This window comes from Tetrao urogallus, assembly GCF_951394365.1.
Source record: "Tetrao urogallus genome assembly, chromosome: 1".
Lineage (NCBI taxonomy): Eukaryota > Metazoa > Chordata > Aves > Galliformes > Phasianidae > Tetrao > Tetrao urogallus.
In genome coordinates this window covers 23,828,697-23,851,986 of record NC_136813.1, presented here as the reverse complement: position 1 = coordinate 23,851,986, position 23,290 = coordinate 23,828,697, and the positions used below count along the sequence as shown (strand labels likewise).

The 23,290-nt window shown below is 40.3% G+C and overlaps 1 protein-coding gene across 1 annotated transcript; it reads left to right on the top strand.

Moving 5' to 3' along the window:
• Positions 1-70: 70 nt before the first annotated feature.
• Positions 71-18,938, top strand: ALG5 (ALG5 dolichyl-phosphate beta-glucosyltransferase; the record flags this gene model as incomplete). The annotated part of the gene is made up of 10 exons (XM_079547679.1): positions 71-148; positions 924-1,095; positions 2,539-2,585; positions 3,243-3,311; positions 4,305-4,397; positions 5,938-6,051; positions 8,127-8,186; positions 10,501-10,652; positions 17,518-17,603; positions 18,826-18,938. The coding sequence occupies 10 exons, from the start codon at positions 71-73 to the stop codon at positions 18,936-18,938; spliced, it is 984 nt and encodes a 327-aa protein (XP_079403805.1).
• Between the last annotated feature and the right edge of the window lie 4,352 nt (positions 18,939-23,290).

Here is a 23,290-nt window from a genome sequence, read left to right as displayed (position 1 = left end):
CGGTACGGCGGGGCGGGGAAACGGCGGCTTCCGCATCGCTGGAGCAGCGGCTCCTTGCCGCCCCCCGGCTATGGCGTTGCCGCTGCCCCTATCCCTGCCCGAGCTCGGCGCGGTGCTGGCGGTCCTGGCCGCCCTCCTCCTGCTCCTGGTGAGAGCTGCGGGCATCCCGCGTGGGGGCGAGGGCCGCTCGGGGCTGGGGCTCCCGCTGGCTGGGGCTCCCGCTGGCTGGGGCTCCCGCTGGCTGGGGCTCCCGCTGGCTGTATTCGTCCGAGGTGCGTTGGAGAAAAGGGGTTCTCACCGCGCCTGTGGGAAAACCCGCCCTCTGTGGCCAGGACTGGTGAACCGTGTCATGCAGTGGCAGCCACTACACGAGAGGGTTCCGGCCCTCTGGTGTAGGCTGTGCGCTGGAACAGGATACCAGAGAGGTGGTGGATTCCCTATTCTTGGAAGCATCCCTGGTCGGGCTGGTTCAAGCTCTGAGCACCTTGACCTGGCTGGTCGTTGTAGGAGGTTGGCCTGGATGACCCTTTCAACCCAAGCACTCTACAGCTCAGTGATAAAATGCACTACTGTTGATCTATCTTGTTATGTCTTTGGTTGCCCCTTGTAATGCGTTCAGCAGTTAGATAAACCTTTAACAGGGTGCTGGTAGGTAAACTTAGGAGGAAGTTTTTCACTCAGAGGGTGGTGACACACTGGAACAGGTTGCCCAAGGAGGTTGTGGATGCCCCATCCCTGGAGGCATTCAAGGCCAGGCTGGATGTGGCTCTGGGCAGCCTGGTCTGCTGGTTGGCGACCCTGCACATAGCAGGGGATTGAAACTCGATGATCATTGTGGTCCTTTTCAACCCAGGGCATTCTATGATTCTATTCTATGATTCTATAAACAGAGCTCAAAGATTTTCTCTTCTTTTTCATTACAGGTCTGTATAATTGCTCACGTAACCGCAGTAAAAATGCCAACCCTCCACCGACACGCTGAAGAAAAATTCTTCACAAGTGCTGAAGGCAGGAAAGAACCTGTACCGAGCATCCATGACCCCCCTACAAAGGAACTCTCTGTAGTTGTGCCTTCTTACAACGAGGAAGACCGGTGTAAGATTTGTCTTGTTTTGAGGAGAAAAAAAAAAAGTGAAGTCTGTTGTGACTGTGATAATGCAGAGGTTTTCTTTCTGGTGGCGGTAGTCTTTAACAGGCCTGTACGTAGTTTCCAGAAAACTGACCAACTAGGTGGAGTTTCAAAATTAAAACATTGTGTAATTTGATTTCTTATGCTAAAAATAGCATGGGGCACTTGTAGCAATCTGCTTTATTTTAATAAATTGCAGCAGAAAGCTGCTTACTGCCCCAGTAGTTGCTATAAGGCAAGACGCAGAAACAGACTTCTGAAATTAGAGAGCTTCCTACTCTGTAAGCAACAGCTGCAGTCTCAGACAAGCAAGGAAAAGGGTGATCTCTTGTCTCTCATTCTGCTGTGTGGTGTGGCCTTATTTATGAGGACAAAATACTAAAAAGTGAGTGCTTTCCTATCTGATAGAAATCATTAAGCTCTAGAGCTGTTCTTGTTGATGTGTGGTAGCTGACGTTATTCCTGTTCTTGGTGAGTGAAAGTAGTGAGCTGTTCAGGATTCCACTGAGAGAGACATGGACAGGAGGTACACCTGACCCTTTCACAGAATCATAGAATGGCTGGGTTGGAAGGGACCTCAAACATCATGAATCTCCAACCCCCCTGCCACATGCAGGGCCACCAGCCTCCCCACTTAATACTAGACCAGGCTGCCCAGGGCCCCATCCAATCTGGCCTCGAACACCTCTGGGGACAGGGCATGCACAACTTCTTTGGGCAGCATGTTCCAGTACCTCACTACTTTCATAGTAAAGAACTTGACCCTTTCTAGAGAAGAGTGCGTTCCTGAGTCCTGCTTCTCCATACATACTTCCAGTAAGCAAAGACTTCACATGTTCCCTGTGCTTTTCACTTAGTTATCTCTCTCTTTGGAGGCAGAATAATCACTTGAACCAAAGGCAGCCATGAGGCTGAATATTTTTCTAACGTGCAGATAAATCAGTGCCTACTCTTTGGCATCATCATGGCTAACAGCCTTAGTAAGAGAGGACATAATACTGACTGTCATTGGGAACTTCTCTTGATCTTTGTCGCTTTGCTTGAACAGGAGAAATCAGTGCTGATTTATAGGATCTGTCTTGGAGAATTTTTTTAATTTATTTATTTTTTTAGTACTTGATATCATTACCTAATTCAAAATGGAATGTTGGTTCTTATCTTTAAAAGAAATGGTTTTATGTTGTCCTGCATGTATGATTTTTTTCATTCCCTTTCTGCATTCAGAAAGGACAGGGCTTTGAATCGCAGGTCCTGAACTTGTTCACTAGTGTTGTACGGTTGAGGCAATTCACTCATGTTCCCCTTCTGGTTGTGGTCAGCTTGGTTGTGCTGATGCTTTTTGGTGCCTTTGTTGTTCAGCCTGTTATAATCTACTGATTTTTTTTTTATTATTTTTTTTTTCCCTCTAGTACCTCTTATGATGGATGAAGCTTTGGATTATCTAGAAAAAAGACAGGTATTAGCATTTTTTGAATGCAAAATTAAGTCTTTCTATGTGTTATGTATAAGAAGGATGTGATCTATTAACTTTGTTATTTTGGTGTATGTTAAAGCAGTATAACAGCCTCTTGGAAGTGAAACATGTCTTATCAGTTCACTTTCTTTTGGATAGTATGCTGTAAGGCTTTTTTTTTATTATTTAATTAAATTGAATGTGCTACTATATGATGTATGATTTCTCCAAGACAGAGATGAGGATGAACAATACATTTAACATTCGAAACTACATATTGGTTGGTCCCAACCAGTTTTTAAACATTTGTTCTTCTTCAGGGTTGGTTATTTGAGTTAAGAAGGTGTTTGGTTTTGTTTATCTGTTTTAGCAGTAATGTTGCTTTGGGCTTCCTTGTTTTTATGAATTTAATTGATTTTTCAGTTCTAAATAGTAGTTGAGGAAAAATATGGCAACCAATGTAATGGAAGAGGCATCAAATATGGCAAAATTATTTCAATAAAGTAACTATGTTAGCAAATTTACTGCATAATATTGGAGCCTGTCTGCACATGGGAATGAGCTGAAAACTGCCAGACACAAAGAATGCTGATGCTTAAAAGGCCTACTGTGAACTTCAGAAATGGCATGCAGTGCACTATTTGTGTTCTTCTTTTTAAGAAACGAGACCCTTCCTTCACTTATGAAGTAATAGTGGTTGATGATGGTAGTAAAGATCGGACCACAGAGGTAAGGAAACAATCAGAGGTATGAGTTTTGATATTGCAGTTGTGAAATATAATGATGATGTATTTTGGCACTTGAAGTAATTGATTCAAATTCATATTTCTGAACGTTTTCTGTTATGGTCCTACATGCAGTATGAATATCACATATACATAAACATACACATATAATTATTTTTCAAATGCTTATTACTCTTAATTGTCTTTCCTGCAGCTGGAACTCTAGAAGTTCTAATCCTAGCTTCAGTTAACAACTTCGAACGTATTCTTCACATGCAAAGTGATGTGAATGTGATCTTGAGGAAGCATAAGACGCCTTTTAAAGTACCTGTTTCATGCTGTGATTGACAGGAGAGCTGACATTTTGTCTCTTTGCCTTATCTTTCATGATGTTGTTCATTTAAAAACCCCAATGGCAGTAGCAGTGTTTCCCACACAGTTCTGTGTTCTTCTACTTCGATGAATGTTGACTTGCAACAGCTGTTAGAGAAGATGAGAGGGAAAAGCTCATGCTTTCTTTCCCCCCGTAGCATGGAACAAAACCTGCACATCTCTGCAGTGTGAATGGGATTTTACATCACTGAATTTTTGTTTAAGACCACAGAGAGCAGCAAGACGAGTGAGAAGTAGGTAGTAGTAGTAGAAAATTATTTTACTTTTGAATGTTTGTGTTAGTATAAAAGTCTGAAACAGTGTGCTATAAATTTATATTAGGACTGGGAGTCTCCTGGTCTTCAGTGAATGGGGTTTAGAATTGCTTGGAGGAATATCCTGTGCTTCCTGAATATGAATACCTCCTTCACACTTCTTGTGTTGACTGTGAACTACTTCTTATTTTCCCAAACAGACTCCAGCAAACACTGGCAGTGTATTTGTTGAGACTGAAGTGATTATAGCTCTGTGCTATTAAATGAAAAAAAGGAAAGGGTGAGCAATGGTAAACTTCTACCTTGAGTCTTTTTTCTGTTTTGTGCTGTTCTTTTTGTATGTCTCTCAGGTTGCAATGAAGTACTGCGAGAAATACGGAAGCGACAAAGTGCGAGTGCTTTCTTTGGTAAAAAATCGAGGGAAAGGAGGAGCAGTCAGGATGGTAATTGATATTTTCATCTCCTTCTCTGTCTGAACTTCCTGTACCCAAATACGCAGGAAATACAGCCGTGCTGATACACGTTTTGAATTCAATATAGTAACTAAATGACTCCTAGAAAGCTGAATACAAATTCCATGAACTGAAGCAAAAACTCTTTACAAAATTAACTTATTTTAGATTCTGGGAATGTAATGTTCATATTCTTGTTCTGTTCAGAAATGACTTTGCAGTGTGAGGGGAAAAAGAAAACAACAGCAAAAATACCCTCACAGATTTTATAGAGGAAATACAAAGTTTGCAAGTATTGTTTTCCGGGTTGCTCATGGAGGCTGTGGATGCCCCATCCCTGGAGGCATTCAAGGCCAGGCTGGATGTGGCTCTGGGCAGCCTGGTCTGCTGGTTGGTGACCCTGCACATAGCAAGGGGTTGAAACTGAAAGATCATTGTTGTCCTTTTCAACCCAGGCCATTCTGTGATTCTATGATCATTCTTTTTATTAAAAAAAAAAAAAAAAAAATAAGTACAGTGAAGTTTGTACTTTAAGCCCACTGCTTATCACCTGTATTTCATAGTAGAACAGGAAGAATTTGTGCTTCCACATACTAATACTTGCACATAGATCTTGTCATAAAATCACCTTATCCTTAAACATAAAATAGCTGCTACACATTTGGGGGGAACACTTTTCCTAGGATAAATGACACTGTACTCATATGGAAAAGGATGGTATCATTTGTGAGCTATCAAAGCCTAATGAGAAACTGTAAAATGTAAAGTTAGTTATGATTCAACAAACACTTTTACTCATGCATACCATGTATGCAAATTTTAAGCTGTATCTTTATCACGTCCAGTTTGGGGTATTTTTGTTTTTTTAGGGAACATTAGTATTTTATATATAGCAAATGGAGAAATCATGATGTCGAGTCATTGAGTTATTTTTTAGTTATTCCAGAAGGAGGCTGATTGTGTATGTGATACAGTTTTGCTGTTCAGAGTGTTGAGTGGGGTCCTTTCATTATTTAAGTCCCACATGCCCATTTGTGACAATACGTTTGGCAAACCCTCTCCTGTTTTTCTTGCCCTTCAATAAGCATCAAAGATCTCATTGTCAAGAATGTGTCAAAATAGGCTACAAAACCTGCTGCATCATGGATGTTTTGCAGTGACACTTCTCAGAACTAATTGGAGATTATCTCTTGAATTCTTTTGAAAGTAAGTTAGAAGAACATATAGCACTGCATCCTCCTTTCCATAGCTCAGATGACAAAGGAAAGCTGTCCAGTGCACTTTTAACCACTAATTACTGCTCTGTGCTCCCCTGTGTAGCTGACTGTAGCAACGTGTCTCACGATTTTAGTTGTAAAGCTTTTAGCCTGTAACCTTCCGTAGATAAGAGGGATCCTTAAGGTCCCATTTTCATGCATTGTCTGTCGTTATGGGATGGTGTGCAGTACGTGCAGTTTCTAGATGTTACTGCAACATAAATGCAAACACTGAATTGGGAGGTGTAGACTTTTCTTGACTGTTGTGATTGCAGGGTGTTCTTAGTTCTCGGGGGAAGAAAATTCTTATGGCTGATGCAGATGGAGCTACAAAATTTGCAGATATTGAAAAAGTGGAAGAAGGTCTTACAAATCTCCAACCGTGGCCTGTGAGTATAAATTCTGTTTTTTCAGTTTAATACATACACATACAGGTGGATTCTTGTAATTCACTTTGAGTTGTTTGGAGTCCAGCTGAATGAAGTTCTAGCTGTAAGTCTGAAAACGTTATGCTTTGAAGTTGTGAGAATGGGCTGTCAGGAGGTAGCTTGCATGGGGCTCCTTTGCATTCACTGTGCCTATGAAATGTGCAGCACGTTCTGTTCTACTCATCATTCTTCATGTGAAGTTGTTACAGTCACTATAAAAAGCATGTGTTCCTACTCACTTAAATAACCTTTATTTTGCTTAGTAAGTGTAGTATTTTATTCTTATCTGATGTCATCTTGTATAGCTAAGGGCGCATCTTAATTTCACCCCACTTTTTAACTCTTTTTCAGAGTTGTTAGTTTAATGAAGGTATTTGGAATGCCTTTTATTATAAATATAAATTCATAAACTGTGAAACAAGATCTCCTCCCTGGATAGCCATTGTCTTGCCGTGACCTGAAAGAACTGAGGTTTAAGCCCAGTGCTTAACCCAGAACAGAGGTATATATGTCTGGTGAGGTTCCCAAAAAGCAAGAAGTGGTGCTCAGCTTTCCAGTGGGAGCTCTTCTGGCTGCATCTGTGCGACAGGTGGCAGCTCCCACTGTCCATCTGTGAGTGTAAGCATGCAGGGGCCGCCGGGTGGCAGTGTTTCTCTCATGCTCCTCACTACCACGGCTGCTGCTGGGTCTCCAGCATCAATCCCATGCTCAAATACAGCAGGTTTGGGAGTTTTATAGGAGTCGTCTGAGAATAAATGTAAAAATTCTGTTTTGATTGCCTCTTTTGGTTTAATTTGAGATTATATTTGTGAGTGATACCATGGTAATTAATTTATTTGAAGGTGCTTCCATGGAACAAGTATTGTTATCCTTTTCACAATGCAAATTAAAGGGAAAACATATATTATAACTTTAGGTGCCTTGTAATGCTAAATGTTTATCAGTGCTGCTCACTACATTTCATAGAATGGTTTGAGTTAGAAGGGCCCTTTAAGATCATGTAGTTCCAAACCCCTGCTGTTGGCGGGGACACCTCCCCCTAGACCAGGTTGCTCAAAGCCCCATCCAGCCTGGCCTTAAATGCTTCCAGGGAGGGGGCATCCACAGCCTTGCTGGGGAACTGTGCCAGTGTCTCACCATCCTCACAATAAATAATTTCTTCCTAATATCTAGTTTCAATCTGCCCTCATCCAGTTTAAAACTATTTCCCCTTGTCCTGTTGCTACATGCTCTTATTTAAAGTCCCTCCCCAGCTTTCCTGTAGGTTCCCTTCAGGTACTGGAAAGCCACTATAAGGTTTCCTCAGTGCCTTCTCTTCTCTAGGCTGAAGAGCCCCAGCTCTTAGCCTGTCCTCATAAGAGGTGCTCGAGCCCTCTGATCATCTTTGCAGCCCTCTAGACCCACTCCAACAGCTCCATGTCCTTCTTGTGCTGGCAGCCCCAGAGCTGGATGCAGTACTCCAGGTGGGGTCTCACATGAGTGGAGTAGAGGGACAGAATCACCTCCCTTGACCTACTTGTCATGCTTCTCTTGATGTAACCCAGAATATGATTGATCTTCTGGGCAGCAAGATCACACTGCTGGCTCATGTTGAGTCTTACATCAACCAGTACTCCCAAATCCTTCTCCTCAGGGCTGCTCTCAAGCCATTCTCCACCCAAATTGTGTCTGTGCTTGGGATTACCCCCACCCAGGTGCAGTACCTTGCACTTTTATTGTATTTGTACTTGAGAGGAACAATGTAAACTAAATTGTTTATAGTTGATAGGTATGAATAAACTGCAGCAACTTGTATGCACTATATACGAAGTGTATTAGCCTTTAGATCATCTGTTAACTGTAGAAGAGATTTATTTTAACCTTGGAAACCAACAGTAGATAAAGTGTAGCTACAGAAAGCAGAAAAGTGTATGGCTTTGAAGTTTTTATTGTACGGTCCTTATCACTCTTAAAGGTTTCATATAGAGTCAGGAGATTCCAGTGACTCAGAAAATGATAGTTTAACTAATAAGTCTTTAATGTGTATTCTTGTGCAGAACCAGATGGCTATTTCCTGTGGTTCTAGAGCTCATCTGGAAAAGGACTCAATAGCAAAGGTTTGTTTCCCGTTCCTCCTGTATTCTGTTACTCAAAATACTTCCTTTATTTGATTCTGTTATACAGATTTTACAGTTAAATAAACATCTGTAAGAGAATGGGAGCTTAAAAATAAGAAATGCTGTGAATGGATCTTGTGCTCCATCACATTACAAAGGATGTGTTCTGCGTGTCAGGCACCACCAATTAGGAACTGGTTTCAGTTACTGTTCCAGTTGAAGGATTTCATTTTCCTAGTTGAGAGCATCTTAGAAGCAGAATTTAAATTCCTGACAATTAATAGCTAGAGACCATTTAAGTTTGCTGTTATTAGGAGCTGAAGTTTTAGAGGCAGGTCTGTAGAAGGCAACATTTTGTGACTGATGAGTTAAAGCTTCTGCAGGAGTAGTCTCTGTGTGAATGTACATCTTCTGCCAGTACTGGTGCTGGAGTGCAGGGCGACTGATGAGCTCATTTTTATTGATTCTCTTCCAGTGCAGGATCTTACTGATCTACAAATCTTGAGATCTGCTCAAAATGAGTTAGGATAATTAGCACTAAGCTGTTTGAAGGGTGTCTTAATCAGTGGGAAAGTACTGTAATTTTTCTGTATTACTCATAGTGAAATTTTTGAGTTTTGAACACAGAGATGGGTACTGTTCAGTCCGTGGCTCTTGTGGAATAAACAGTGCTGCATAGGCACGGTCTTATCTTGCATCTGGTTTTCTGATGTCTTGGCAGTCAGTAGTTGACAAAATGCAGGCATTGAACTTGTATTGCAACAGACATGTTGCTGGACTAATTTTTCCAGCATCGTTGGATGTGTTCATCATTTTGAATGTTCTCAAGAATGAGCTTTTTTAATACTGATGTTAAATATGTTGAATGATGTTGAAAATGTTCTCATATATATATATATATGTGAATTATCAAATAGTTATGGAAGACCAAAAGAAGTTGTGTTGGTAATGCTCAGCCTCTGGTAGGCATTCAGGATTTTTTTTTCTGGTTTATCAGATGGTATTTGAACAGCTCTCTGGGAAGAGTTCCTATAAATACTTGTGGGTATATGTTAGTATCCTCAAACAAACAAAAAGAAAGCTCACATAATGTTCAGAAATAGGGATAAATCTTTGACATTGAATTCACGTGCTGGTGTGACTGAGTACCATTTGCTGGTACTTGTTAACTGTACAGCCAATGAGTCCTGGGGCTTTTGTAACAACATTGTCTCCATAGGGCTGGGTGTAGGCCATGTAGCTGATAAACTGTAGCCCACAAAAATCCTTCATGCTGTGTGGAAACACAGAGTATACCTACGTTTTCTTCAGTGCATTCATATTTCTTATCATCTTTGAAGGATCTTACTAAGTGACTGGGTGCAAACTGCAGAAATACAGTTTGCAAATGAGAATATTCCTTCTTTGCTTTCAGTTTCTCCCCGTTTCTTACTTTTGATGGTGCGTGGTGTTAATGAATGACAGTCATGCACAAGTAGCCTTGTGTTCCCTGTCACACAGTAGCTCACCTTCACCAGAATACTGAAGAGTCCACACCAGATCCACCATTAACCTGGGGCTAGAGCACTTTTTTAGAGCTGTGAATTTCCTTAAGCCAAAGGCTGTTATATAGTAAGCTGAACATCATCTCATTTTGCAATCAAGGTTTGAAATTATTTGCTTTCAAGGCATCTCTTATCACCCGGAGATGTTTAACAGTTAAATTGCTGTCTCCTTTTTTGCATGGTATTTAGCTCATGGTCTTAGATACAGTCATCTTAAATTCAACTTAATTCACCAAATTCAGGATTGAGTTCAGAAGTGATGGATCTGAGCTGCAGTCGTTTAGGAGCTGCCTCAAATACAAGACTGGCAGTGATTCTGCAAACACAGAATCAGCCTCTGGATTCCACTGACAAACATATCCACATGACATGATGTCAAGAGCACAAATGTAACCAAAGAGTAGACTGGGAGAATCACAGACTCACAGTCTTGAGTTGAAATCCAGGTTTGGGCTTCTGCTGCATGTAATATGGTACCGTCCAGAAAAGCTGCCACGGATTAGGGAAAACAGCAACAAGAACATAGAGATGTTAAAAGTCTGTGTGTATCCTAATTATGGACTTGACTGGCAAGTCTTTCCTTTTCTGCTATAATTTTGTTTCATTGTAACAACTGAAAAGTTCTGGTTTGTTTCCTGCACTAAAGAAAATAGTTTATGAACTTTGAAAGCTGTCTTGAAACAGAGCTCTTGTCCTGAGAGCCAGCTCTGTTTAAACACTGTGCTCATCATCTAAAGAAAACCATCTAACTTCTTCCCTTTTGTTCACAGCGCTCTTACTTTCGAACTCTCCTTATGTACGGCTTCCATTTCCTTGTGTGGTTTCTCTGTGTCAAAAAGATCAGGGATACACAGTGTGGATTTAAACTTCTAACCAGAGAAGCTGCATTGCGGACATTCTCAACCCTCCACGTAGAACGCTGGTAAATTTTCTTTGTTGTTGTTGCTTTTCTTTCTTGATTAGCATGATTTTAGTAAAGTAATTTCAGCATTGCAACCACTGTGAAACAGTGTGTTCAAGACCAGGTTGGATGGGTCCCTGGACAGCCTGGTCTAGTACCAGATCTGGAACTTGGTGGCCCTGCCTGTGGCAGGGGGTTTGGAACTGTATGATCCTTGAGGTCCCTTCCAATCCAAGGCATTCTATGATAATATTTAGACTAAGCACCAACATACATTTACTCTTGATGTTAATATAAAATGCCTATAAAATCAGTTGTCTAATAATTCCTGCCCTGAATTCATAAGCTTTTTATTCAGAATAAATAATATTTATTCTGAATAAATAAATATTCTCTCGTGTCATTAATGATAGGACCAGAGGGAATGGCTTCAAGCTACGGCAGGGGAGATTCAGGCTGGACATGAGGAAGTATTACTTTTCAGAAAGGGTGGTCAGGCACTGGAATGGACTGCCCAGGGAGGTGGTGGAGTCACCGACCCTGGGGGTGTTCAAGGAAAGACTGGATGTTGTGCTGAGGGACATGGTTTAGTGGGAGCTATTGGGAATAGGTGAACGGTTGGACTGGATGATCTCTTAGGTCTTTTCCAACCTTGGTGATTCTATGATTCTATGATTCTAATATAAATATGCACATGCAAAGATTTCCTTCCATAACATCTAGAGTGTTTCTGCTTGTCCTCTTGGGTGACAGAAGAAGGGATAATTTCAGGATGTAATTAATTTCATCCTAATGCAGGGCTCTAAAGTATGCCAAGTGAAGCATGGCCAACAAGTCTCATTTCCTGCCATCAACTACAGAAAAACCCTGGACAACTTGTACAGGAGTTATCTCTACTGTAGGTGGCTGAAGTTCAGCAGGGTACATTCTGCTCAGTGTAGTAATATGTAGGAACAAACTGTGTCAGAGGCTTGTGCCTTAATTGCATCCGAAGGATAAAACCATTCAGTAAAAGCCATTTGGACTACTAACCCAAACTTGTATCTAAGGCAGCTCAGTTTCTGGTCCATATAGGCAATGTCAGTGGTCTTAATAGACTAAAAGCCAAGACAATTCTTCCCTTTTGCTAAATGAATCCAACAATGTCTGTACAGCAGACAGCACAAGTGTTAAATTAGCGCTGAGTAGTCGGAGGCTGCACTGAAGTGCTGGATGTTATCAAATGCAGAGCAGTACTTACCCAGTAAATAATACAGGTTTTGTCTGTGTGTCTCTCAGCAGGATGATAACATACCTCACTTAAGCAGTGTTAGGAGCACAGTTGCATTCTTGGAAGCTGAACGTCTCATGTTCTGGCAATAGAGATGTCCATGTAAGCAACATAGCTATCCAGCTGCTAGGTCAGAGAGAACAAAAGACTGTTAAGTAAGTTTCCATACTTGTATTATTATCAGAAAGACCACAATTAAATACTTATGGTGTTTTTAATATTTTGTTAACACCATCTATACCATGCAGCCTTGCGTTTCCATATTCACTTTCTGTAGACGAAAGTGGGAGTGGGGAGCAATGAGACACAGCATCAAGATCTTCCTTTATATGATCCTCTGTCTGGTTTTGGCAGTTTCTAATATTAGTTTAAAGAGAGGGAAATAACTCAATTTCAGCTGTAGTAGAAATAAAGCAGTAGTTGCTCAGAAGTCCAGGGTTATTTTTGGTTTTATCATGCTTCTCTTCCAGCCAACACTGACTTGAATATCATCTCTTTAATGTTGCAAACCCTAGAAAACTGAAATCACAGTTATCATCTTGCTGTGCAGAGTTTGATTTATAGATGCTTATTTTTATGAAATCTTAAAAGCAAACTGAAATATACAGAGAAAGATAATGTTTTTATCTTTAGGGGGATGAGAATCATACAACAGTTTTTCAAGAGAGGCTGAGAGACTTCCCAGAATATTTTATTATGCTGAAGTTTAGAAAGCATAAAATTAATAGATACTGGATATTGTTTATATTTTTGATACTAAAAAGTCACGCTCAGATCCTAAGCAAGTTTTTCTTTTCCCGTTAATGTTCTTATTTACTTTTTGGTGTAACTGTTCCTCAGAGAGCTGGCTGTATATACACGAACAAAACCCAAACATTCTTGAAATTTACTTTCTACATAGCAAAGCTTTGACATTAGTTTGAAATAAGAGCAACCTTTTGAACAGAGAGCATATGCTTCGTGTTTTAGGTTCTGAATCTGATTACAGCACTAATCTATTTTTCAGAAATGGATGGAGCACGTTTTTCAAATTAAGACTTAAAAGAAAATTAAAAGAGGTATTTTCAAAACAAAATGATGACAGTTGGAATCACTCACTTTCAGACCCCAAAAGAAGCTCCATTTCTGCATTCAGTCTGTGCTGGGGAAGTGTAATTTTTATGTGAAATTGTAATGCGCAGGAAGAAAACTGGAAAATTAGATTGCCTAACTGACAGAATTTTTCTGTGCAAAATTTGATCGTTGATTTTTTTTCTTTTTCTTCTGACTACAGAAAAATCATAACAATTGTTCCAGACAGAATATTTGTTTCCTCACCCAGAAGAACTAGACGTGGCAGCAGTTACTTTTCTACCTGGCATATTGATAAAATGAGTGGAAATTCAGAGCGTAGTTCATGCCCTGGCTTGATTGACAGTTTGTAAAGCAGCAATTTGTAATGATATTAAGCAACTTAGCAGATCACTGGTTAGATAGATTGGTTAGCTTAAAATGTTTGTAGAGTAAAATTGATAGAACAAATTGTATTATTTTAGTCTATAAAAATTGCCTTGTGCACTGAACAAGCCACTTTTTTTCACATTTAAAACTCACACGTTCAGCATAAAAGACATCCCATGATTGTTTCTTCTATCACTAAGTTGTAAATGTGAATCTCTAAAAATTACAGGAAAATAAGTAAGTATTGCTTAGAAAAACATATAAATATTTGTTACAGGGATATTTTTCCACTGCTTTGGGCATCATAGGCCAACACAAGCAGTGGAATGAATTGTTTTTTCCTGTTTTTGTGCAGGACAAGTAGAATTGTTTATGAATGTCTAATCATAGAATCATAGAATGGCCTGGGTTGAAAAAGACCACAGTGATCATCTAGTTTCAACCCCCTGCTATGTGCAGGGTCACCAACCAGCAGACCAGGCTGCCCAGAGCCACATCCAGCCTGGCCTTGAATGCCTCCAGGGATGGGGCATCCACAGCCTCCTTGGGCAACCTGTTCCAGTGCGTCACCACCCTCTGTGTGGAAAAAATTCCTCCTAATCTAATCTAAACCTCCCGTTGTCTCAGTTTAAAACCATTCCCCCTATCACTATCCAGCCTCGTAAGTGGCTGTTCCCCCTCCTGTTTATATGCTCCCTTCAAGTACTGGAAGGCCACAATGAGGTCTTCTCAGAGCCTTCTCATCTCCAAAATCAACACAAAAATATTTTGCTGTTAAAACTATCTCTGTTTTGTCTTGTAGAATTAAAATATTCTGATCCTGGCAGGTGCACGTGGGCTTTCAAAAGCCTTGTTACAGCTGGAGCTTGTTACCGTATTTCATTCTTTGGCCACTGAAAGTTGCATCTGCCCTGTTAAGAGTTCACTAGAACAACATGTTATCAACGAAAAGTTATAAATTCCAGTCATAATGATATAACAGAAGGCCAAATGTTGGATACTTGATATATTTAATATTAGACAAGCAAAAAAGAGCCTAATGGCAATTTCAAAATAACTATTAAATTCTCAGGATATGTCAGTTGCTCCAAAAGTCATGTCTCATTTATTTTCATGGAAACTGTAACAGATACAAAGAATACAAGAATGCTGTTTGATAGAGAAAATTCTCAGCTACAAAACACTATTTTTCAACATAGTCACCCCTGTTAGCAATGCATTTTCACCTGCAGTGAACAAGAGCCTGCATGTGACCTGCTGAAGCACACCACCTACTGCCTCACTGTGCTCACATCCACTGTTTTGTCTCCATGGGAGTTCAGCAAGTGTCCCTGAATGTCAAATGGGTGCCATGTTTTCCACATGGAGGAATTCAAAACACCTTTCCTTCAGGCACACTTCCACTCCAGAAGCCAGACTGCCCCTCTGCTTCTGTCTGTTACACAGCAACAAAATATAATGTGGTTATTGGTGGAAAGATTCAATTTCTACTGCTATACCACCACCATCCACCTCTGAAATTGTGGGATGACATAATAAACCAGAAGGCATTACTTTTGGAGCAGCCCTCATAGTACTTTACAAGCTGAAACAAGTTCAGTTTAAAAGGGATTTAATTTCAGTTGGGCACCCAGCAGCTTTGTGTTACATCAAGTTTAAGCCAGCATCGTCGTAACTTAGACAAAAGCATTTAGTGTAAGTAGAGCCACATGGAAAAGTTGTCCAGTATTTTATACTTCATGTTTGTGTTAATTAACACATAATGGAGCCACTATTAGAAATAGGTAGGCAAGCTTCACACCATATATTTTTGGATGTCTAACTTGAGGTACTTAAATTAGAGGCTGAAGTTCCTATGTGATCAAGGCAGTGTTAAGCTTTTCTAGGAACTTATTCAAGCTAGAGCCACACTCAGGTACTCTGTGTTCCCCTGCCCAGAGGCTCTTACTTCCACTCTCTGCAGCAGGATCCTCTGAAGTATATGATGTGAATAATACCCTGCAATTCCTAGCAGTGCTTCTGTCACGCAGTAACTAATTGCAAATGTCTGACATGCTGCTTCATGTCAAAACACATGTATTGCATTCACCAACTCGTCCGCTGGCATTGCTTTGATCTCTGGAGTTGGCTCCAGCTAAAATACCCACACTTACGTCCTAAAACTTTGTACCACCTGGATTTGGTGCTCTGCAGTGTGAGGGTCATATTATCACGTATGGAATATACTGCAAGCTATATTCCCTCATTAATTATTGTAGCATGCATCTGTACTCAGCACTGGTGAGGCCTCTTCTCCCAGGCAGCAAACAGGACCTGAGGAAATGGCCGCAAGTTGTACCAGAGGAGGTTTAGGTTAGACATAAGGAAGAACAATTTCTCTCAGAGTGGTCAGGCACCGGAATGGCTGCTCAGGGAGGTGGTGGAGTCGTGGTAGCATTGGTGATGGGAGGGTGGTTGGACTAGATGATCTTGCAGGTCGTTTCCAACCTTGTGATTCCCTGATGCTATGAAAAGGTCGCGGGGAGCAGAAGAAGAACTGTACACAGGCAGTGTACGACAGAAGTCGTTCTCCTTCCAGCCTTGAAAGGCATTTTGTGTATTTCAGGATATGTTCACTGCTGCACTAATGGCAACCACATGTAACAATGTTAGTGTTCAACCTGATTAATTCCCATCCTTTTAGTCTTTTACTTTGAGCACAGTAGTTCTCCAAACTATTTAATGTTGCTGTGCTCTGATGTATATTGCTGACATTCGGGTAATTGGTTGTCCATAGGAATTGCTGCAAATCACCATTAGTTTGCTGGGCTAATACTTTATGGAGTAATATTTTTAGAACAGTTCATATGGTATAATTCATCAGACAATTATTCTGTCTCTTAAGTTTTTTAGTCAGTTAAGTAGTAAATATTACAAAATTAGATTTACTGTTAATACACATGACTCATAAACATCCAGAGGTGAATACATGTTTTTTTTTGTCTTACAAATGTAAAATGTCAGCAAAATGCCAAATAATACGATTTCAGTAAGAGACCACGGTATAATTAATAAAATAATATTCAACCCTAATTTAAAAAAAAACAACAGTAAAGTGTCAAGGCTGCTTGGCTCAGATTAAGTTGACAGGGGGAAAAAACATCAATTTATTCCTGTAACTGTTTTCATGGCAATTAAAAGGCCTGTGTTCTAATCAAAATCAGATTTACAGACCGTTTCTAAATCCTCTCAACAGAATAACTGTAGTCTCTGTTGATAACTTCTGTTTATACCACCTCTGCATGTTTTACTGCTGTGCTGTGTCAGTGGTTCCTTCACACACACGTACAGTGCAAGTCCAGGTTGATGTGTGTGTGAGAATGACCTCAGCTTCAGGCAGCGTGCTGCGGTCTGTACTTCAATGGAACATACACGTATGTGTCACACCTGAGAACATACTTTAAAGTCACTCCTATTGTTGCATTCATTAATAGTACAAGGAAGTGATGCCTGAATGTGGCTGGCCAACACCTTCAATATGCCTTTTTGCTTGCTTGCATCTTTCTGTCCCACAGCTGTAGTGTCAAATGAGGTTACTAATACCTTGAATTCAAACAACACCAGAAGCCTTGATTCAGAGGTCCTACCTAAGCATTCACTTGCAAGAAAGAAATGCACAATTTTCTACGCAGAGAACAAAGAGGATTAAAGCATGTTTTGGACAAATTGGGTGGAGGGCAACTGAATTAGGGTAGGATCTCCTCCCAAATTCATTCTGTTGCACAGCCTGCAGAGAATCATGCCAGCAAAGAAAAAGACCGGTCTCAAGGGGGTTTTGGAGGTGCACATTAAATGGTCACTGGGCTCTGCTATTGCAGATTGACATTGCCCGTTTGACTCCTTGGTCTTCAAAATTTTCTGAATCATGATTGTGACAGAATGGAAAGTGAGCAGTGGTGTGGACACAGCATGAAATACACCTTCAGAAACAGAGTGCAGTGAAGTGTTGTTACCTGTATGTTGACTGTTTTCTTAGTCATTCAGTCAGGAAATTGGTTTTCCTTTCATGTGCATTGGATCTGTAGAGAATTGGTATCAATTTTGTAACTGAATACCAACCTCTTTTAAATTTACAATGCCACCATATTCCTCCTGGAAATAAATATCACTGAATTTCTATTTGCTGTTCTATTGCAGGGCGTTTGATGTGGAACTCCTTTATATAGCTCAGCATTTGAGAATACCTATAGCAGAAGTTGCTGTCAACTGGACTGAAATTGAAGGTAAGGAAGCACTTTCTTTTTTGTTAAGGTTCCTTAAGTATCAATCCAGAATAAAATAGCTGAGGATTTTCTCAAAGTGAATCATATTTTATCCAATTTTGATAGCACGCAGCCTTCTTTCCATACAAATTCAGAATCCTTGCAGATTCTGTCATGGCAGGGTAATACAGACACAGGAAGAACAGGTGAACAGAGGGCAAGGGAGAGAAACTCTCACTGGAGACAAAGTAGGTAATTATACTGCTAGGGCTACCGAAGTAGTGGTGAAGCACTACTTCAGCACATCCTCTTGCTATAATGTGATAATAAAAATGTTGCTCTTGTAAAATGCTATGCAGAAAGCCTAACTGTCATTTTTGATTTATTCAGCTCTGTTCTTCTGTATCTTTTCTTCCAAAATTCTCATCCTACCTATCAAGACCTTCTTTAGAGCACCCTCTGTTAAGATTTGGTTTGACTCTTTCAGATATGTACAGAGGACTCTCTTATTGGGGTTACTAGGAGGAATAGCTCCATATATGTACCAAGAGGTACTGCTTTTTTCCACTTCCTTGCTTTCCTCCTATCAAATACATTTCCTTCCTTTCTTTTGCTCTGGTGTTTTTTTGTTTTTTAACCTGAATCTTTTCTCCTCGGCACAACCCTGAACAGCAAAAAGAGTGATGAGTTGTGATGGTGATAAAGGATGCAGACAAGCAGAGAACATCCTAAGCCAACTTCACTGTTAAAAGAGAATGTTTTCTTTCAGTGCAGTTTCAGGTGTATTGCATCTACTATAAATGTTAGCAGAGATGGAAGAGGAGTTATGATGTGCATTCCTTACATTGCCTGGACATTGGCACATTCGTACTGCTTTAAGAGCAGGAGATGATCATCTTGTACAAAGTCACTCAGGAATCCTTAACTGTTGGTGTTCAGGTTCCTATTTACTTGAACAAAGCCCTACTGCAAAGCAGTCTGTGTATCCTGTGGCATATGCTGAACTGCTGTGCTGCTTCCAAACTGTATCTCCCTGCTTATGGTATAATGTAATGACTGCAAGGCAATACATTTTAATACATATTTTTACAGTATTTGTAAGATTCCTTAATTAAAATTAAAGTCTGTGTACTAAGGCTGAACGTGCTGAGAATGCAGAGGTTCACGACTAGTAAAAGTATGCTTTGCTATTCCTCATTTTTTCTAACAATGTCCTTCTGATTTTCTTCTTCATTAATCACAGGTTCTAAGTTAGTTCCCTTTTGGAGCTGGCTGCAGATGGGCAGGGATCTTCTTTTTATACGACTGCGATATATGACTGGTGCCTGGCAGCTTGAAACAAGAAAATGTAATTAGGTTATTTACATTTTTCAAATGTATTATTATACTTAATGGAACATGAGAACAGTTTCAATCAAGTGAAATGGTGTTGAAAGCTGAGGTAATTCTTTATTGCTCCTGCTGTATGTTTCATTTTTGCAGCATGTGTGTGTTTTGTAAGATTCTCAACAAGGAATTTGTACAATGTTTTGTAAAGAGAAAGCATTTCCAAAGAACATTTTCTTGTCTGGTTGTTGGGTCTTCCTTGTATGAAATAGTTGCATGACCATGTCATGTAAACTCACTCACATAAATATATCTGCCTTTGTCTCGTCGTACATTCAGAATTTACACTAGTAACATTTATACAAATTAAAGAGAGGCACTCTTTTCTGCAAGGTGCAATATTGGGCTGTGAATGGCCACAACCACTTTTCTCTGCAATACCTGGAAATATATGGCCATCTTACAACTTGAATGATCAAAATTGATTCGCACTGATGTGTGTTTAGATTCAGTGTTATGGGAAACAGTGCGTTTTACTCATTTATAAAAGCAGTGTTCATAAGGCTGTTCTCAGAACTTTCAGTAGTCTCTTGACATTCCAAATGTTCTAAAGCTGTCTGAAGCTCAAACAGTTCGTCTGAGATCAAACTGCAGATCGCCTCCAGGCTGCAGAAGTTCCAAGAAAAAGCACATTTCATTTCAAAATGTTGTCACTGATAAATGTTTTGTTCATACATACTAATTAATACTGCGTGCTCAAGGCTAGTAGTCCTTGGCTTCTCTGAGTCTGTAGTAAAAAGGGTATGGAAATCTAATGCAGAAATGAGACCCAGTCCACACTTGGGGGCCTGTGCATTAGCCATGCCAATATGAAGTTCTCACTCTTTGAATGTGATCAGAGGAGAAGGAGAAGACCTTGAGTCTTTCTTATAAAGCCACACCTTATTACAGTACGCAGCTTTAGTGTTGTCAGAACAGCTGTGGACTGCCAACAAAAGAAGCCAAATACGGATATAAACAGATTTAAAGAATGAAGGGTATATGGTCTGTGCTTTCACATCCTTTTCAACTGATGATTTTTCTTGTTCCTTCTGCAGTGCTATACTGCAGTATTGAGTTTTGTTTCTGTAAGGGTTACCTCAGTTTTCTGTATAATAAACTGCTGGAATAAATTCTCAGAAATATCTTTGATTTTGCAGATTTCGTTCTCCTGTTGATTTCACATATATCTCTCATTTCTGCAAAACCAATCACATGATTGACTGCTGACACTACTTAAGTAAAAAACCAGCTTCCCAGTTTTGGTGAGAGAGATTGCCCTGATCAAACCTGGATAATTGTAACTCTGGCTGTGATTAATTAAGCTTGCTAGCCCACCCTCAAATGTAGATTCCTAAAATGTTCCTCGTGTCTTACCTTAAAAAGGAATTTATTTTAAATCTAACCAACATAGTTCATCTTTTTCAAACGATGAGACTTAGGTCATGCGTTGTTCTCTGCATGATCTGTAAAAATCTGGTGACCTCTTCTTCAAGAAATTCTTCTGTATTGGATGTCAAAGCTTGGAAAGAGGGGTGCTGCTTATGGGTTTATATATATATATATTATTTTTTAATTTTCTACAAAGATCTTTTAAAACCTTGCAGATAAGACTCTCCAGTAAGTCTCACTATTGAGCTGTGCATAGGTCATTCCAACAAAAAAAAGCTTAATCTTCCACCTCAGAGGTGCAGAGGTAAGGCTGGATTTACCATTTTTGAGCTTCTGGGGATTGGACAATGGGACTTGTTGGCAGAAATTTCTCTTCTGGGATGAATGAGGATTTTCTCAGAAAATTTGAGCCCTGGATAAAGGTCGCTTCATGTCTAAATGGTCCAGAATCTGTTCAGTGTCTCTGAGGTCTGTAGGCATGGCACAGGTCACAGCCAAACATCTGTGTCCTTCTCAGCTGCCTTTCAGAGCAGGTTTGCCATATCCACGCTCTGTTGGAGGTAGTCCTGAGCCTCCACTCATTGCCAAAGTGGGCCTGAAAAATATTTTAAGAGCATATGACAGACGTAGGCAGCTGTGGGACACCTGGCACAATTTAGGTTACTTGTGTAGGTGTAGCCTGACACATTCGCTTGCAGAGAGGATAAAGTTGAACTGGGATAAAAAAAAAAAAAAAAGAGTAAACTGGGACAAAAAGAGCACGGGGAGAAGCTGAAGAGGCTGATCTGGGACTGAGATTGGAGGGCAGTGAGTGAAATGGGAGACAGAGCACTGAGACTGCATGAGGAATGGGGTGGAACAGCATTGGACTCAGCAAAAAAATACAAGAGCGAGGGAATGGCTAAGAAGACAGATCAATTAAGGACAGAAAAAGAAACGTTGCTAATGAGGGAAGGGGAAGCTGAAGGGGTTCGCTAAGCCAAGTCCTCCACAAGAATAAGGTTAGGACAGAAATTTCACGGTTTAAAGCAAGTTGGGACTGTGGATAGGATACGGCAATATTCAGAGTCTGGGCTGGAACCCAGGATCCCTTTCTAAGTGTTTCTCTGTTGTTATTTAACCTTCACAAAATCCTTTGGCAAATTATATCTCATCTTTGTGTGCCAGTCCTTAACTGGCTGCCAGTATCAGTTATTCTTCCAGCCTTGGTCACTGCAGTCTGCTCCAGTTCTGAACAGCATTAAGGAGCAATGGAATCTTTAACAAAGATGCAGGAGACTATACAAACCAAACTTCAAAAGATGGCTTTTCCGAACTAGAAATCCAGGTATGAAGAACGCAGGAAACAGAAGTAGTCTTTCTGACATTTTCGAACATTGTGTTTTATGTGCTGTGAGAGGAAATGTTTGCTTTAGGAAAGCTTTTCATGTAGTCGTATTTCTAGTAGTTTGGACTGATTTGAGAATTATAACTTGTATGGCAAAGGCATCTGGATTGATTGACTTGTTTATAAATTGGAAGCTTGGATAGCGTGTTCATGAGACAAGGATAAAAGAGGGGCAGTGCACCCTCCTTCATCAGCCTAAGGTCACAGCAAGGCAGGCAGATGGTTCTTATTCCCTCTTGGTGAAATGTTCAACACACTCAAAGGGATGTTTAAGAGAATCCAAGCCCGCATTTTAAGAAATGGTGAAAGGATTCCCAAACCATTCTGAAAGTCATTTCAAGGGGGTATGTGGACTGTTCAGTGATAGAGATGAGGCAATATCTCTATCTTTATAGAGAGCAGCACTCAGTAGTGCAACGGGGCTGTCATACTTAGTGCTCAGAAGTCTCCTGGGCAGCATCTTCAACTTCTTCTTGTATTTGCAGATTATGAAAGAAGCATAGGCTCACAGGTGAGCAGGGCTCCATCAGGCACAGGCTCTAACAGAAGGTTAAGCTCGTGCTTGGCTTGAGGCTTTTACTCAGTCACCAGCATTCTTCTAACTGTATGTTGGGCAGCCGTACATAAACATCATAGTCTGGAGGCAAAGGTGTGCTTACTTTATAGAACCCAACAAGGAGAACAAGGATTAGCAGAAAGTGACTTTATGCTATGAAAACTAAAGTGCAAAGGAGCTTGTCCACAGTGAAATATAGTGTGTATGAGGAACTTCAAAAGATTCTACACATCATGGCTTATCCAGATCCATCCAGTGCAGAGCAAAGATTTTGAACACCGATAAATTCCAGATTTGGGTCAGAAGTCTTAAGTGCACTTGTGTCTTGAGACCCACATCAGTACATAGCAATGTATTAATAACTTAATCCATGTATTTACTGAACGGAGAGAAAAAGAAGCACACTGGCAAGTACAGACTGAAAACTATTAAGCAAATATAAAGGATAAGAAGATGTTTTGAGGCACACAGTGGCTATGAATTTCTTACATGAGATGACTATGTGGAAGAGACCCAAATTACAGCATCTAACAGTTCTGACGCCCAAGCAAGCAGTAGTCTCTGACACCGAAACATTTTACACAAACCAAAGAATTATATAGAAATGTCAGAGGCAAACTGAAGGGAAATATAATTAATTTGTTTGAAACTGTCAGAATTCAGATCCTTTAGAAGTTAATGACGTCTTATAAAAATCTGGAGCAGTCAGAGATGCTGTGTCTTTGCATGAAATACATGTACTAAGTCATCCATAGCCTGATCGTCTCCAAGCTTTTACCTTAAAAGGAGGAGCTTTTCTTGTGAAATCTGTACATTTTTAGATACTAACTGATGACTCAGCTTAGTGTACTTCCAATATCTGTATGCAACTATCATCTGAGCCAATGGGAAGTTTGGAATCATGTATCTTGATCTTCCCATGAAGATCACATCAGATGACAGCTTTTGGACCGGATCCAGTACGTGACTTCAGAAGTTAACCATCAGGTTCCTGGGTGCCTGACCTTG